This window comes from Rhinatrema bivittatum, chromosome 1, assembly GCF_901001135.1.
Source record: "Rhinatrema bivittatum chromosome 1, aRhiBiv1.1, whole genome shotgun sequence".
NCBI classification, from domain to species: domain Eukaryota; kingdom Metazoa; phylum Chordata; class Amphibia; order Gymnophiona; family Rhinatrematidae; genus Rhinatrema; species Rhinatrema bivittatum.
In genome coordinates, this window is record NC_042615.1 from 750,234,974 (window position 1) to 750,250,296 (window position 15,323).

Consider the following 15,323-nt stretch of genomic DNA (forward strand, 5'->3'; position numbering starts at 1 on the left):
GGTGGGAAAGAAGGGAGAAGTGCTGCTTGTTGGAGATTTTAATCTGCTGGATGTAGACTACCGAATCCCCTCTGCAGAATTTATGAGTTGTAGAGAGATAATGGATGCCATTGAAGAGGCTGTGCTCAAACAAATGGTAATGGAACTGACGAGGAAGGATGTGATACTCGAGCAGGTGCTCACTAATGGGAATAATGTCTCTAATGCCCAGGTGGGTGCCCAGAAATAGCGAGTTGCTTACCCGTACAGGTGTTCTCCTAGGACAGCAGGATGTTAGTCCTCACAGATGGGCGACATCATCAGATGGAGCCCGGCACGGAAAACAATTGTCAAAGTTTCTAGAACTTTGACTGGTACACTGATCATGCCCAGCATGCTACTATCCGTATGTCCACATGGGGTCCCCCTTCAGTCTCGTAACAGAATTCACGAGAGAAAAAAAGGGAAAAAAAAATTTAACAAAATGCATGATAACCCAACTCCGCGGGGTGGCGGGCTGGTTTCCTGAGGACTAACATCCTGCTATCCTAGGAGACACCTGTTACAGGTAAGCAACTCTGTTTTCTCCTAGGACAAGCAGAATGGTAATCCTCACAGATGGATGAATACCAAACTACAGACTGCTCCCGGCAACAACCATGACCAACAGGCACTGAACTGGGTGCCAATGGGCACAAAAATAACTGCAGTGCTGTTGGTAACATAGGGAGGCAGCCTGAACCCGAACAATGGGCCCTAGGTAGGGAGAGTTGGGTTTAAGCCTGGAAGAGGTGGTGAAGGACGGATTGGCCGAAGCTAGTGTCTTGCCGACCATCCTTGTCCAAGCAGTAGTTGGCCGCGAACGTGTGTAGAGAACTCCATGTCGCAGCCCTGCAGATTTCAGCAATGGGACAGCCCGCAAGTGGGCTACTGACACTGCCATAGCCCTCACAAAGTGAGCCTTAACCCGGCCTCCATCCATACTGAAGGCCCACTTGTGCATAGTAGAAGGAGATAGAATCTGCTAGCTAACTGGACAGAGTTTGCTTGCCCACCGCATCTCCTAATCTATTCTTGTTGAAAGTGGAGTGGAGAGTGGATTGCCTGTGACCTGCTGTGCGTTCTAAATAGAAGGCTAAGCCCTCCTGCAATCCAACATGTGTAGAGCACCTGTTCGCCCTGGTGTGAATAGGGTCTCGGAAAAAAGGTGCATAGAACAATAGACCGATTTAGGTAAAAATCGGTCACCATCTTGGGCAGGAACTTGGGATTTGTCCGCAGGACCACCCTGTCCTGAAAACATTTTGTGTAGGGCGGATATGTAACCAGGGCCTGAAGTTCACTAATCCTGTGAGTTGAAGTGACCCCTACCAGGAAGAGGACCTTCCAAGTGAGGAACTTCAGGTCACAGGAGCTCATTGACTTGAAAAGAACCTACATGAGCTGCGCTAACACAATGTTGAGTCACAGGACACAATAGGAGGCTGAAAGGGGGGCTTCAGCTAAAGCAGGCCCACATAAAGCATCCCACTATGAGCTACACAGAGATGGGCATGCCAGCAATGCCTTGATGGTACGCGCTGATGGCGCTCAAGTGAACCCTGACTGAGGTGGTTTTCAGCCCAGCCTCAGAGAGGTGCCACAAACAATCCAACAACCTCGGAGTGGGGCAGGTGAGCAGATCTAAGCCATGACCCTCAAACCAGATGGAAAACCTCCATTTCAGTCGATAAGACTTCCTGGAAGAAGGCATCCTGGAAGCTACCAACACCTGAGATACATCATCAGATAAGCTGAGGGGCTGCAGGACTAGGCGTTCAACATTCAGGCCGATAACGCTCGGAGGTTTGGATGGCCCAGTCTGCCCTGATCCTGTGATATCAGATCGGGGGCAGTTCCCAGACTGATTGGTTCTCTGATCAACAGATCTCGAAGGAATGGGAACCAAACTTGTCTGGGCCAGTATGGGGCCACAAGAATCATGGTCCCCTGGACCTGCTGGAGCTTCAGGAGAATCCTCATGATCGCAAAAGAGGAGGATACGCGTACAGGAGACCTGTGCCCCAATACTAGGCAAAGGCGTCTGAGGCTGGAATTCTGTCCATTCTGAATAGGGAGCAGAAGCTGCTCACTTTGCAGGTGCACTGAGAGGCAAACAGATCGACATCCACTGGTTAAAAATCTGGGCTGCTAGTGCCGGATTTAGTGACCATTCAAGTGGCTGAAACGTATGGCTCAAGCAGTTGACTACAACGTTCTTTGCTCCGGCTAGATACATTGCTGTCAGGAACATGCCCTATGAAAGAGATCAGAACTAAATCTGTACCACCTCCTGACAGAGGAGGAACAATCCCATGCCTCCCTGTTTGCTGATGTACCACATTGCTACCTGATTGTCTGTCCGAATCAGGACTGCCTTGTTGGACAAGTGGTCTCGAAACACCCAAAGCGCGTAACGAATTGCCTAAAGCTCCAGGAAGTTTATCTGGCATAGAGATTTCTGATCGTCCACCAACCCTGCGTGTGGAGGTTGTCCACATGAGCCCCCCCAACTGAGGGGGGAGGCATCGGTGATAAGTACTACCTGAGGCAGGAGAACCTGAAAAGGGGTTCATTGCTCCAGATTGGAGAGATGCTCCCTCCTGGAAAGGGAAACTTGCAGAGGTGGCGTGATGGAGACACGTGCCTTGAGATCCTGGGACGTCTGATGCCATTGCGACCGCAAGATCCACTGCGCTCTGCGCATACAGAGGTGGGCCAACAGAGTGACAAGAAACAAGTTAACGATGTAGACCAGTCTTCTTTACTTTTAAAAAATGTATTAGGGAGATCACGAATGAAACAATGTCAATTCCAAAATGACCGACACAAGTAATACAAAGTGCCTGACTCTGGCCGAGTTTCGCCTAAGATATAGGCTTTATGAGGGGCTACAAAACATAGAAACAAGGAAATGACGGCAGAAGAAAATCAATAGGCCCATCCAATCTGCCCAGCAAGCTTTCACACTTATTTTCTCATACTTATCTGTTACTCCGACTTCTGAGTTCAGGGCCCTTATTGGTAACTTTTTGATTCTAATTTCCTTCCACCCCCGCCTTCTAATTTCCTTCCACCCCGCCAATCATATCGCTAAATAATTACACTATCAAGACATATACATACATATAACTAATAATTAATAAAAAGACAGGCCTTTATTTTTAAATTTAAAAAATCAAAATATATTAGAAATTCAAAACAGGAAGAAAGGATACATAGGACAAAATATTTTTTAAGCATCAATGTACAAGCCAATGGAACAACATTAAAAAATGACATAGTAGCTTTATTACATACGCTTCATAAAGAGAAGGAAGAAAAAATCTTTATAGAACATAATAAATACCTTAGGCGGTTATTTATTTATTTAAATTCTTTTAATATACCGATGCTCAAGACCAAGTCTTATCGTACCGGTTTACAGTAAACTATATAGATATTCTGGTCAATCAGTATGACTGCATTTATTGTGAAATCTACCGGTAAACCAAAACAGATGGAGTTATGTCATTGAGAATTGTTAATACAAGTTTTTAAAAGATTTTTTTTTTTTCATTATTTAGATTAATCAATAATTGTACCTTTCTGACAGTGGTGTCTCAGGAGTAGTTTACCATATTTTCCATCAATTCCAATCACTTAATAATACAGCTGTAATATTATTCACATAAAAAACGTATTTATAATGTCATTAACATTATAAAATAGCATCTACGTATTATTCAGCGGTACCAGGCATTTTTTAATCACCATCTATTAATTTTTAAAATATATTTCAAAATTATTTTACTTATTGAAAAAATAACTAAATAGGTGGATTCGAACCCAGTCTTTTGATCCCAAGAAAAAATTTCATTTGTTTTTTGAACAATTTCAGGGACGTCCCTGAAATTCAGCAGATACCCCTGGCGAATGTGAGAACCCACCAGTCGACGTAACGAATGGCCAGCAGTGGGCAAAGTAAAGTAGTCTGCCTCCAACTGGAGGGCAGGATGCCATGGGCATGTTATGCATGTTATGGAGGCAGTGCATGCAAATTTTCTCTCATGCATATTCATTGTGGATATCCCAAAAACCCAACTGGCTGGTGGCCCTCCAGGACAGGTTTGGGGACCACTGCTCTGAACCAATCTGCCCAACAAGGGTCATGGAGTAAAGGCATACAGTAGCTTGTCTTCCGGCCACTCCTGCACTAGGGCATCAATCCCAAATAACTTCGGATCCCTCCTACTGCTGAAGAATTGTGGAAATTTCGCATTGCGTGAAGTTGCCAGGACGTCTAGGAATGGAAGACCCCAGTGCTCCAGAATCAGCTGAAACACCTCACCTGACAATGCCCACTCTCCTGGATCCAGACTCTCTCTCTGCTGACAAAGTGGGCCCTTACATTGTTTCTTCCTGCTACGTGTGAGGCTGAGATCATCTGGAGATTCACTTCTGCCCATTCCATAAGCTGATCTATCTCAGTGACACTTTTGGCTCTTGGTACCCCTCCTGTTGATTGATGTAAGCCAGTCGTTGCATTGTCTGGCATTATTTGGATCGATTGACCTTGCAGCCTGTCACCAAACTGAACATGCCAACCGGACCGTCTTGGCTTCCAGTCGATTGATGTTCCAGAGAGACTCTTCTGCATTCCAGCATCCTTGCGCTGTCAGCTCCTGACAGTGAACTCCTCAACCAAAGAGATTTGCATCCATTGTCAGTACTAGCCAGTCTGGTGGAGCTAGGGAGACTCCCCTCCTTAGATGATATGCCTGTAGAAACCACTGCAGCTGGGAGGAGACCACTATCACAAGTGAAGCCAAATCGAATTTTCCCAAGACTGCAGATTCCACCGAGACAGCAGGAAGAGCTGCAGAGAACGCATATGTGCTCTTGCCCATGGTACCACTTCCAGGGTTGCCGCCATTAAACCAAGTACCTGCAGCAAAGACCACATGGTTGGGCACAGAATGTTTATCAACAGACGGAGCTGGGCCAGCAACTTCTGAATTCGAGCTTCTGGCAGGAAAACCTTGCCCAGTTTTGTGTCGAACTGAACCCAGGGGTATTCCAATGACTAAGGAGGCTGAAACTGCTCTTGGCCACGATCATTACCCTGCTGAGCTCCCACAACAGGGAAATCACCTTGCAAGTCACCAGATGGCTCTCTTCCAACAAGTTGGCATGAATCAGCCAGTCGTCCAAATACAGGTCTACTAGGATTCCATACTTTCTCAACTCCACTGCAACTGCTACCATTACCTTGGAAAAAGTTCTGGAAGCAGTGGCCAGACCAAAGGGCAGTGCCTGAAACTGTAAGTGGCATCACAGAACTGTGAACCATAGGAAGTGTTGATGTTCTAGTTGGATGGGAATGTGGAGATACAACTCAGACAGATCCAGAGAGGTCAGAAATTCCTTCGACTGCATGGCCATTATCACCGAGCGCAATGTTTCCATGTAAAAATGCTTCACTCGCAGATGACGATTGACGCCTTTGAGGTCCAGGATGGGACAAAAAGAGCCCTCCTTCTTTGGCAGAACGAAAAAAATGGACTATCGCCCCATATTTTCTTGAGTCACGGACACTAGGACCACAGCCCTCAGACTGATAAGCCTTGCCAATATACCCTCCACTGCCTGCTTCTTTTGAAGGGAGTGGCAGGGAGATTCCATAAACATATCTTGAGGAACACTGCGAAACTCCATCACATATCCTTCTCCTCTATAGGGTCGAAAATGCTTGGATCCTCTAGCACGACTTCTTATGTTAAAGGAGTGCTGCGCCTGCTTCTTACCCTCCAGCAAACGAGGAAGCGGAGATTCACCCTACTTACTGGCCAGTTTCTCCAACTGACAGGACACTAAGAAAGTATTTTTTCACTCAGCATACAATTAAATTGCTAAGTTGTTGCTGGAGGAATTGGTGAAAGCAACTAGCATACCTGACTTTAAAAATGGTTTGGACAAACTTCTGAAGAAGTCCATAAACCACTAATAGCCATGTAGACTTGGGGAAGTCATTGCTTATCCCGGTTATGAGCAAGAAGGGCTGGATCTATTCTTTAGGATCCTACTAATGCTTGTGACCCGGTTGTCCACTATCGGAGCCACTATGCTGGGTTTGATGAACCTTTGATCTGACTCAGTATGGCCTTTCTTATGTTCTTATGTTGCTCCCCACAACTAAGGGTTTTCTGTACTTACTCAATGCTTTCTTGGAATCTTATTTCCATCTTTCTATCGAGAGGCTATTACAAACATTTACCATTCTTCCAAAAGAATGAAGAGTCATCAATAAGATTTTAAATGCTATTAGCTATTGGATAAAAGGTTCAATAAGAACACTGGGAACAGGGGATTATTCTAATTAGCCAACACTGTAAGGACAATTGCTTAGCTGCAAATTACTTACATCATCTTCGGGTTCATCTTCTTCTTCCTCATCATCACTACTGTCCTTGTAACCAGGAGGAAGAGGTGGCCCAATAAGTTCATTATCAGAATCTTCATTGGGACCTTGGATGGATATTTCTGATGGCACAGATGGACCAATCAGCTCCTCATCAGAACTGTTATCACTATCGCTGCTGCTGTAAATGCAAAAATTAATGAATGGTAGCAATTATTTTTGTATCTAATTAATTGTTCTTCTCCATCCATATGTCATCTCATTTTATCAAATGAGGATCAGGTTAGTTAGCAGAAGATTCCTCTGCTGTCAGTCATAAACCCCCTCAGATTTTCATTCCTTTCAAGCTGCAACTGATAGCTTCAGGGACAAATACAGCACTATCTACCCCAAACAATGTATTCAATAAAAAACAAGTCTTGTATATGAACCACTCTTTTTAGCTTCATAAATGTTCAAAGGTTTGAAAAATAAGGAACATCAGAAGTTGAAAAGTGCAGATACTGATGAAAAAGTTCCAGTGATACAGCATACTAGGGCAAAATACAAGTCTTGTCAATAATGAGATTTGTGTGTGAATGCTATGACAGGACTTGATTGGACTAATCTCGTCATGTGTTTCAAGACTAAATAGAAGATCTCAACAGATTGTAAATCCCAATATGTAGTTTATGTGATTCAGTGCAGTTGCCCCAAAATTTACCTTGGATGACCAACTAGATCAGTAAGAATGTGACTCTGAGCATAGAAGCTGCTTAAATACATCTAAAATGTATTTAAGCCCTGATTGTACAATATTGTCTGGACCACAAACATGATTTCACACAATTAGCTTGGAGCGTGACTGAACAAGTTCATTGTTCACCTAGAGGAGGGGACAGGCTCTTCATGTTACACAAAAGAGAACATTACTGGATCTTTAAATTACGCTCATCTACTCTTAGCTCGAATGAACAGTTAAACTGGTTTTCAAAACTACTAAGATAATAATTAGCAGCAATGATTAAAATTACCATTAAAATTATTAGCAGCAGTTTTATTCATTGCTGCTTATAGTTATATTAATAATACATTAAGTAACCCTGTTACAGCTGTGAATCTATTTTCTTTTCAAACAGTATTTGGATGCTTATAAAACACATCATTTCAGGGTGCCCACTCACATGACAGGATGCCAAAAGAAGTAAGAGCACTTGTGTGAACTTTAACATCCCTTACTAAGAATCCCTTTGAAACATGGCTAGCATCAGCATCAGGTCTGGGACTTTATATGAAGTTGAAAAATGCAGATACTGAGGAAATAAATTCCTTATTTTTCAAAACTTTGAACATTTATGAAGCCGAAAAGAGTGGTTCATATACAAGATTTGATTGCTGCATGCCTTGGAAGGCATTTCTCACATAATGGTTGTGGGAGATATCAAACACAACATATTTAAAAAGCTTACAGAAAACAAGTTATGATATACTGAAACCAGTACATACAGCAATAAATATGGTATTGTAATGATGTTTTCCTTTCAGTTATAACTATTTATACAGCATATAAACCTTCGTTCCCTGTAGATAGTTACCCAGTTACTGTTTGTTGATGTTTATCTCTTGTATGCAAAGTTTACTGTTCTATGTAATGGCAGTGCCAAAAGTTCTGTATAATGACACTGTCAAAAAGTTTTAGTTATCTGTAAACCGATACGATGTGCAAACGGCTATCGGTATATAAAAACCTATAAATAAATAAATAAATAAATAAATATAAAGTCATGTAATTATATAAGTGATTTATTCTACTTTACATATATTTCACTTTAGTCGGTGATTTATTTATGAAATTCACTAAAAAAACAAACTTACAAAACATAAATCAGACATACACCCTGAATAGCTTTATAGTCATATCCCCATCCTTAAAACCAACATCCGTATCAGCCCGAGTAACAGCCAGCTCATTTCCAGCTAAACAGTAATTTCTGACATTTTTCTTCAAACGAACACATCAACTTCTCAACCAATCAAATCTTAAGTATGACAGGAATAGCTTTGTTGCATTATGACAGTTTTTATCCCAGAGACCTGAAAGACAATATTCCAGTAGGCCAATTTTTCGGTTAGGTTGGGTTTGTATTTTTATATGTGAATTTAAACAGAAGGCATTAGTGATGTAGGAAGTTTTATAAAACATATTATCCGGGTAATGTAGTTTGGCGTTCCTATAAGTGGGCATTATATATTAACCGACCTTAGACAAGAACCTTGCACTCTGACATTCAGAAAGAAACTCAAGACTTGGCTATTTCTACAAGCCTTCCCTGATCTATGACCTCCCCAACTACAATAACTCACCATGGTCCTCCAGTCGATGTACCCCAACCCTGACATGGCTTCTGACTCTATATTAGTTAGTTCCGAGTTTTATGACCAGATACTATTTAGTCATGAATATACGATATTATTACAGTCCTGAGCATATGATATTATTTATATATTTGATAGTACTCAGTCCTGAGTACATGTTATTATTATAGTCCTGAGTATATGACCAGATATTATTTATTTCTGAGTTACCCATGCCTCTGGCTCTTCCTCCTCCCAGTTTGAGTGCCCGTTTTATTGTAACTTTTGCACTTTTCGCCTATTGTTCATGTTGATGTTAATGTTATCGCACCATTGTTTCTTGTAAACCGATATGATTGGTATCATGAATGTCGGTATAAAAAAAAAGCACTAAATAAATAAATCATAAAGGAAGACCACAATTCTGATGGCGATTGATTAATTTACCAAGTTGGCTTATTCACTAGCCTCTGCTAGTCTTCCCTCTTCCTGTGAAACAGCATACCTGATGGTTCAAGAAGTGTTCATCTGCATGGGCTATAATTCCATATTATTTTTTTTAAATTAGAAATGTTTATTGGGTGATATGGCATAAACACAAAGAAAAAAACAGAACATATATGTAAATAAGCCCATTGTTATTTCAAATGTATATAGGAATCAACCAACCAACCCCCCCCCCCCCCCACAGAGCATGTCAAGTGCAACACCAACACAGAAGAAGACAAAAACTACTGCACATTACACCATGTGATAAGCAGCATTACCTAAAGCACTAGAGCTCAGAAAATGAACTAAATCATACATTATGTACAGAGATTTGAAAATATTTAAGAGTGAATGAAGGGATAGCACCTCCCTGAGGGACATTAGCCATGAACTCTAACCCCAGAATACCGCTAATCATGGGTTCGTAGCTATGTTATAAAAGAGCTCCAAGTGGCCTCAAAGGATGATAATCGATTATGTTATCAGGCTGTGAGGTGAGCTAATCAATAATATCCATGTAGGCGGTGGATCACCAGGCAGACTGATGGAACCTCTGCTTGTTTCCAAAAGGTAGCTAGCTCACAACGGACCGCTATGAATACCTGTTTAGAAAAACATTGTATATGCTTATTGAAATTGGATATTGGGAAGTTAAGCAAGGCATGACAAGGTTCAACAGTAACCATCATCTCCACGATTTGTGTTAGCCACTCTGAAATTTGTTTAAAAAAAAAAAAAAAAAAAAAAAAAAAGACTACCTTCTCGCATTGCCACCATATATGGAAAAAAGTGCCAATACCACCGCAGTTTCTCCAGCAGATATTTGACACATTGGGAAATATACGGTGCAAGCGAACTGGTGTCCAGTGCCACTGATACTGTAATTTATAAAAACAGTTCTCTTGTAGTTTAGCAGATACAGAAAACTTGCCAGCATACAAGAAAACCAAATCCCAGTCCACAATACTCAGAGGATGCCCCAAGTCTGTGTTCCAGTCTCATAATGTTTAAAGGGCTCAGATAATCAGCCATTAAGAAGGTTATATCAGGCCATGCAAATTATCTGCTTATCAGCAGTAGGTTTCAAATAAAGATCTGGTCCGGCGAAGGGTATCCGCTTGCAACAAAGAATCTATAAAATGCTTAAGTTGTGCATAAGCTAAGAAATCCACATTCCCCAATCCATATTGATCTCTTAAGGCTTCAACAGGTGAAAAATTACCGATTAAATAAATATTCATTGCAAAAGATACCCAAAGCCAGCCATTTAGCAAAGATTTTGGATTGCAAGCCAACTGGAAAAGTAGTATTATGAAAGAGATGGGTAAGATGAAAATAAGAGCCATTACCAACCAGTTCTCATGGTCATTTGTAAGGATAACAGAAAACATGATAGTGGTTCTCCAAAAAGATTTAGGCTGCCAAGGCATAGCAGATAAAGGCATCGCCCCTACTAAAGCATGTTCTAACAGAACTCATTGTTTTACAGATTTCGTCCTTTGTATATCAACCAGTGCCCTTAATTGGGAGATGCCAAAATACCAAATCAAGCTGGGGACTCCAAGACCTCCCCACAACTGGTTTGAAAAAAAGAATCAGCCGAGCAACTCTTGGTGGACGTTTTCACCAGATAAAATAAAAAATCTTTTTTTTGCCAAGAACACAATATTGCAGTGGAGAGGAAAATGGGAAGGGTAGAAAATAAGTAGAGAAAATGAGGACGTATATTCATTTTAATTATAGCTATATGACCTAGCCAGGAGACCACCTATCCAAATCATGGTCTATAGCCTTCAGTGGAGGGATATTAGTTCGGGGCACAGAGATCAGAAACATGAAGTCCAATTTAGACTCCCAAATATTTGAGCGCGCGTTTAGCCCATTTAAAGGGAAATAACCATTTAAGCTTGTTAACTTTAGACTCAGAAAAACACTGGAGCACCACTTGCCCTCAAAATATGTCCAACATCCACAACAGTGCAAGAATAAATTCAATTCCTGGTCAGGATTTCAGCAGTAGCAATTGTATTTTTATTCAGGCAACTCCTCAATTTAAACACAGAATCTTGCAATTGCTACTGCTGAAATCCTGACCAGGAATTTAATTTATTCTTGCACTTCTTGTGTAACTTCAGACTCAACCAGATTAATAGTCAAAATCTCAGATTTATTAAAGTTGATCTTAAGGCCTGAAACTCTTCTGAATTGACCCAGTTCATCAATAACACCTTTTAAATAGTTAGAAGGATCGGATAGAGTGAGCATAATGTCATCCGCAAAAAGGGAGGACAAAGTGGTGATCACCCAATCTGATCCCCATAATTTGTGGGGATAAGCGAACCCTAGAGGTGAAAGATTCCAAAAACAAAGCGAACAATAAGGGGGACAACGAGTACCCCTGCTTCGTACCCCTCTCAATATGGAAACAATCACCATAGCCCCCACTGATCTTAACTCTGGTGATTCATACAGCTTCATTAACCATTGAAGGAAAAAAGGTCCAAAAACACATCTTATCTAATGTTTTAAATAGTAAAAGACCAGTGGACCTCGTCAAACGCTTTTTCAGCATCAATGGATAGTAAAACAGATGGAATGTGTTCCCTTTGGACCCATAATATTAAGTCAACTATTTTGTGGTCATTATCGGCCGCCATGCAGCTAGGAATAAAGCCCACTTCGTCAAAATGAACCAGAGAAGGCAATATCCTATTCAGCCTTTCAGCAAGAACTCTCGCCAATATCTTCAAATCTAAATGGATCGATGAGAGTGGCCAGTAAGATCCGCATAATGCAAGGACCCTGCCCGGCTTGGCTATAACGGATATTCCAATTACATTAGAGTTCGCAGAGAGAGAAAGCCCCCCCTCCCTAATATAGTTAAACATGTCAGTCAAGGGGGTCACTAGAATATAGGAGTACAGCTTATAATACCCACCAGAGAATCCATCTAATCCTGGGGATTTTCCTATTTTCAACTGCTTGATCACATTTAAGACCTCAGGAGTGCTAACAGGGCTGTCTAGGTATTTCTGTTGCGCCATAGTAAGCATGGGCAAGGATACAGAACTGAGGTATTCTCTTCAGGATCCATAATATTCCCATCCTTACCATATAAGGTCGTATAAAATTGAGTGAAACAAACAATCCCGTATACTAGAGAAAGAAGACACAATCGTCTTGGTGATTTTTTATTTTGGCAATAGATCCTTGGGTATAAAAGGCTTTTAGATATCTAGCTAAATAGCACCCAGCTTTATTCCCTCCTTCATAATAAGACTGCTTAAGTGTCTCCAATTTATGATTCAGGGACGCTCATTAAGTGCCTGAAGCTCAGACCTGACAAGAGTCAGGCGTTTATATGTAGTGGAGAAATTATTTACCTGATAATTTCGTTTTCCTTAGTGTAGACAGATAAACTCAGGACTAATGGGTTATATGCTCCCCTGCTAGCAGATGGAGAAAGAGTCAGGTTTCAAAGCTGATGTCACCTTAGATACACCCCTGCAGTGACCTCAGCCCTTCAGTATTCTCTTCAAAAGCCATTGTGGACATACTATTGGAAAAAAAAAAAAAAAAAAAAACATGATTAAAGCTTGATTACAACTTGATTAAAAAATGGATAGCCGTAATTGTACTCAACCAAACAAACGCTAAACCCCAGCAAGATTATAGATGCCCTGATCTAGGAATTGGGCAAAGGCTTACCCATAACCTTTGGAATCAATATTCATTTCTTGGACGATTCCTTGGCATCATTCTTGGGCAGCTGTGGGCGGGATGCTGAGTCTGTCTACACTAAGGAAAACAAAATTATCAGGTAAATAACTTATCCATGTCCTAGTGTGTAGCTAGATGGACTCAGGACCAATGGGATGTACAAAAGCTACTCCAGATCGGGGCGGGAGGCTGTCCGCGGTCAGGTTAGCACCACCCTTGCAAAGGCTGCATCCTCTCGGGCCTGAACGTTCAAGCGATAGAACCTGGAGAAGTGTGCAAGGAGGACCATGTTGCTGCTCGGCAGATGTCGACAGGAGACAGCAGTCCAGCTTCCACCGAGGATACTGCCAGAGCCCTATTGGAATGAGCTTTAACCTGAAAGAGTAATGGCTTTCCTGCCTCTACATAAGCTCCTGTGACCATTTCCTTGATCCAGCGAACTATGGTAGCCTGCAAAGCTGGTTCGCCCTGCTTCCTTCTACTGTGAAGGACAACAGGGGGTTCTGAAAGTTTCAGATACCGCACCAAAAGCCTACTGATGTTTAAATGGCGGAGGAGGCGGTATTCTTCTGTGTCCTTGTACCTATCTAGGGATGGCAATGAAATGGACTGATTCACATGAAACTCCAAGACTACTTTGAGCAAGAAGGATGGAATGGTATGAAGTTGTAATGCTCCTAGGGTCATCCGGAGGAATGGTTCCCGACATAATGCCTGTAGTTCAGAGATGCGACGAGCCAAGCATATCGCCACCAGGGACACCATTTTCAGAGTTAACTGGCATAAGGACAGACTGTGCAGTGGCCGAAAGGAAGGCCCTGCCAAAAACTCAAATGAACCGGCCACCACAGAGGTATCCAGAGGTGCTTTACCCCTTTTAGAAAACAGGCCATGTCCGGATGCATCAACAGGAAGGTTCCATTCACCTCACCTCTGAAACAGGAGAGAGCTACTACCTAGACCTTCAAGGCGTTAAGGAACAACCTTTTATTCAAGCTGTTCTGTAAAAACTGCAGAACCAGAGGGATTTTGACCGTCTGGGGGGCAATACTGCGTTCCTCACACCAGGTCTCAAATACTCTCCAGACCTGCACATACGCTAAGAACGTCGAGAACCTCCGCGCGCAGAGTAAGGTGGTAATTACTGCCGCCAAATATCCATGCTTCATGAGGCAAGCTCTCGCAAGGGCCAAACTATAAGACAAAATTGAGTCGGTTCCTTGTGAAGGACTGGACCTTGCTCGAGCAGGTCCCTGTGCGATGGGAGGCATGGGGGGGGGGGGGGCAGGGTGTCTCCTCCAGAAGTCTTCACACGTCTGCATACCACGGGCGCCTGGGCCAATCTGGAGCCACTAGAAGAACTAATCCCCTGTGGCGCTCGATACTGAGAATGACCCTGCCCAGCAGGGGCCACGGAGAGAAGGCGTAAAGTAAGTCCTCTTCTGGCCAGGTCTGAACAAGGGTGTCGATCCCCAGGGACTGCTGATCTCTTCTGGAGCAGAGAACATACTTCCATCGGTAGGTAGAGGCAAATCAAATAATCTTGAGACAGCGGGTTCCACATGACAGCAGAGAGCGTTGAAGTGGCCGCATGTGTGTCCTTGCCCATGGTACTACCTCCAGGGCCGACGCGATTAAACTGAAGACCTGAAGATAGCTCCACACCTTGGGGTTTGTCAACCAGCACACTTGGGATATCAACTTCCTTATCCGCGAAGGCGAGAGGAAGACCTTTCCCTGCTTGGTGTCGAATCTGACTCCCTGATATTCAAGGACTGGGAGGGCTCGAGGCTACTTTTGTCCATTTTTACGACCCAAACAAGCCCCTGAAGCAGGGACGTCACCCTGCTGGTCATCCGGAGACTCTCTTCCCATGACTTCGCTCGGATCAAACAGTCACCCAAGTACAGGGACACCAGGATTCCAGATGGCCAGACCGAAGGGCAGCACCCGGAACTGATAGTGGCCAAGTAACACAAAGCGTAGGAAACGCTGATGTTCTTGCCAGACTGGAATATGAAGGCCTCGGAGAGGACCAGGGAGGTTAGGAACTCTCCGGTTGTACGACCAATATCATGGAGCGCAGAGTTTCCATGCGGAAATGAATTACTCGTAGGTGTCGGTTGATGCTCTTGAGGTCCAGGATGGGGTGAAAGCAACCCTCCTTCTTGGGTACGATGAAATAGATGGAATAACGTCCCGTGTTTTCCTGGGGATTAGGTACTGGAATTATAGCCCTCAGTTTGAGAAGCCTTATCAAGGTAGACTCCACGGCCTGCTTCTTGTGTTGGGAGTAGCAAAGAAGCATCATGAACATGGTTATAGTTCTGCTTAGTTCGATGTAAACCGAGTTGATTTGATC

The 15,323-nt window shown here is 42.9% G+C and overlaps 1 protein-coding gene across 5 annotated transcripts in view; it reads right to left on the reverse strand.

Annotated features, from left to right (window-relative positions):
* The window catches only part of WDR70 (WD repeat domain 70), a 587,030-nt gene that overhangs the window by 537,305 nt on the left and 34,402 nt on the right, over nucleotides 1-15,323 (reverse strand). For 4 of the 5 annotated variants that reach the window (XM_029578603.1, XM_029578568.1, XM_029578576.1 and 1 more), the window contains exon 5: nucleotides 6,422-6,599. In XM_029578603.1, coding sequence (XP_029434463.1) covers nucleotides 6,422-6,599 — 178 coding nt within the window. The remainder of the gene's footprint in view (nucleotides 1-6,421; nucleotides 6,600-15,323) is intronic. The other variant, XM_029578594.1, reaches the window with a different exon arrangement.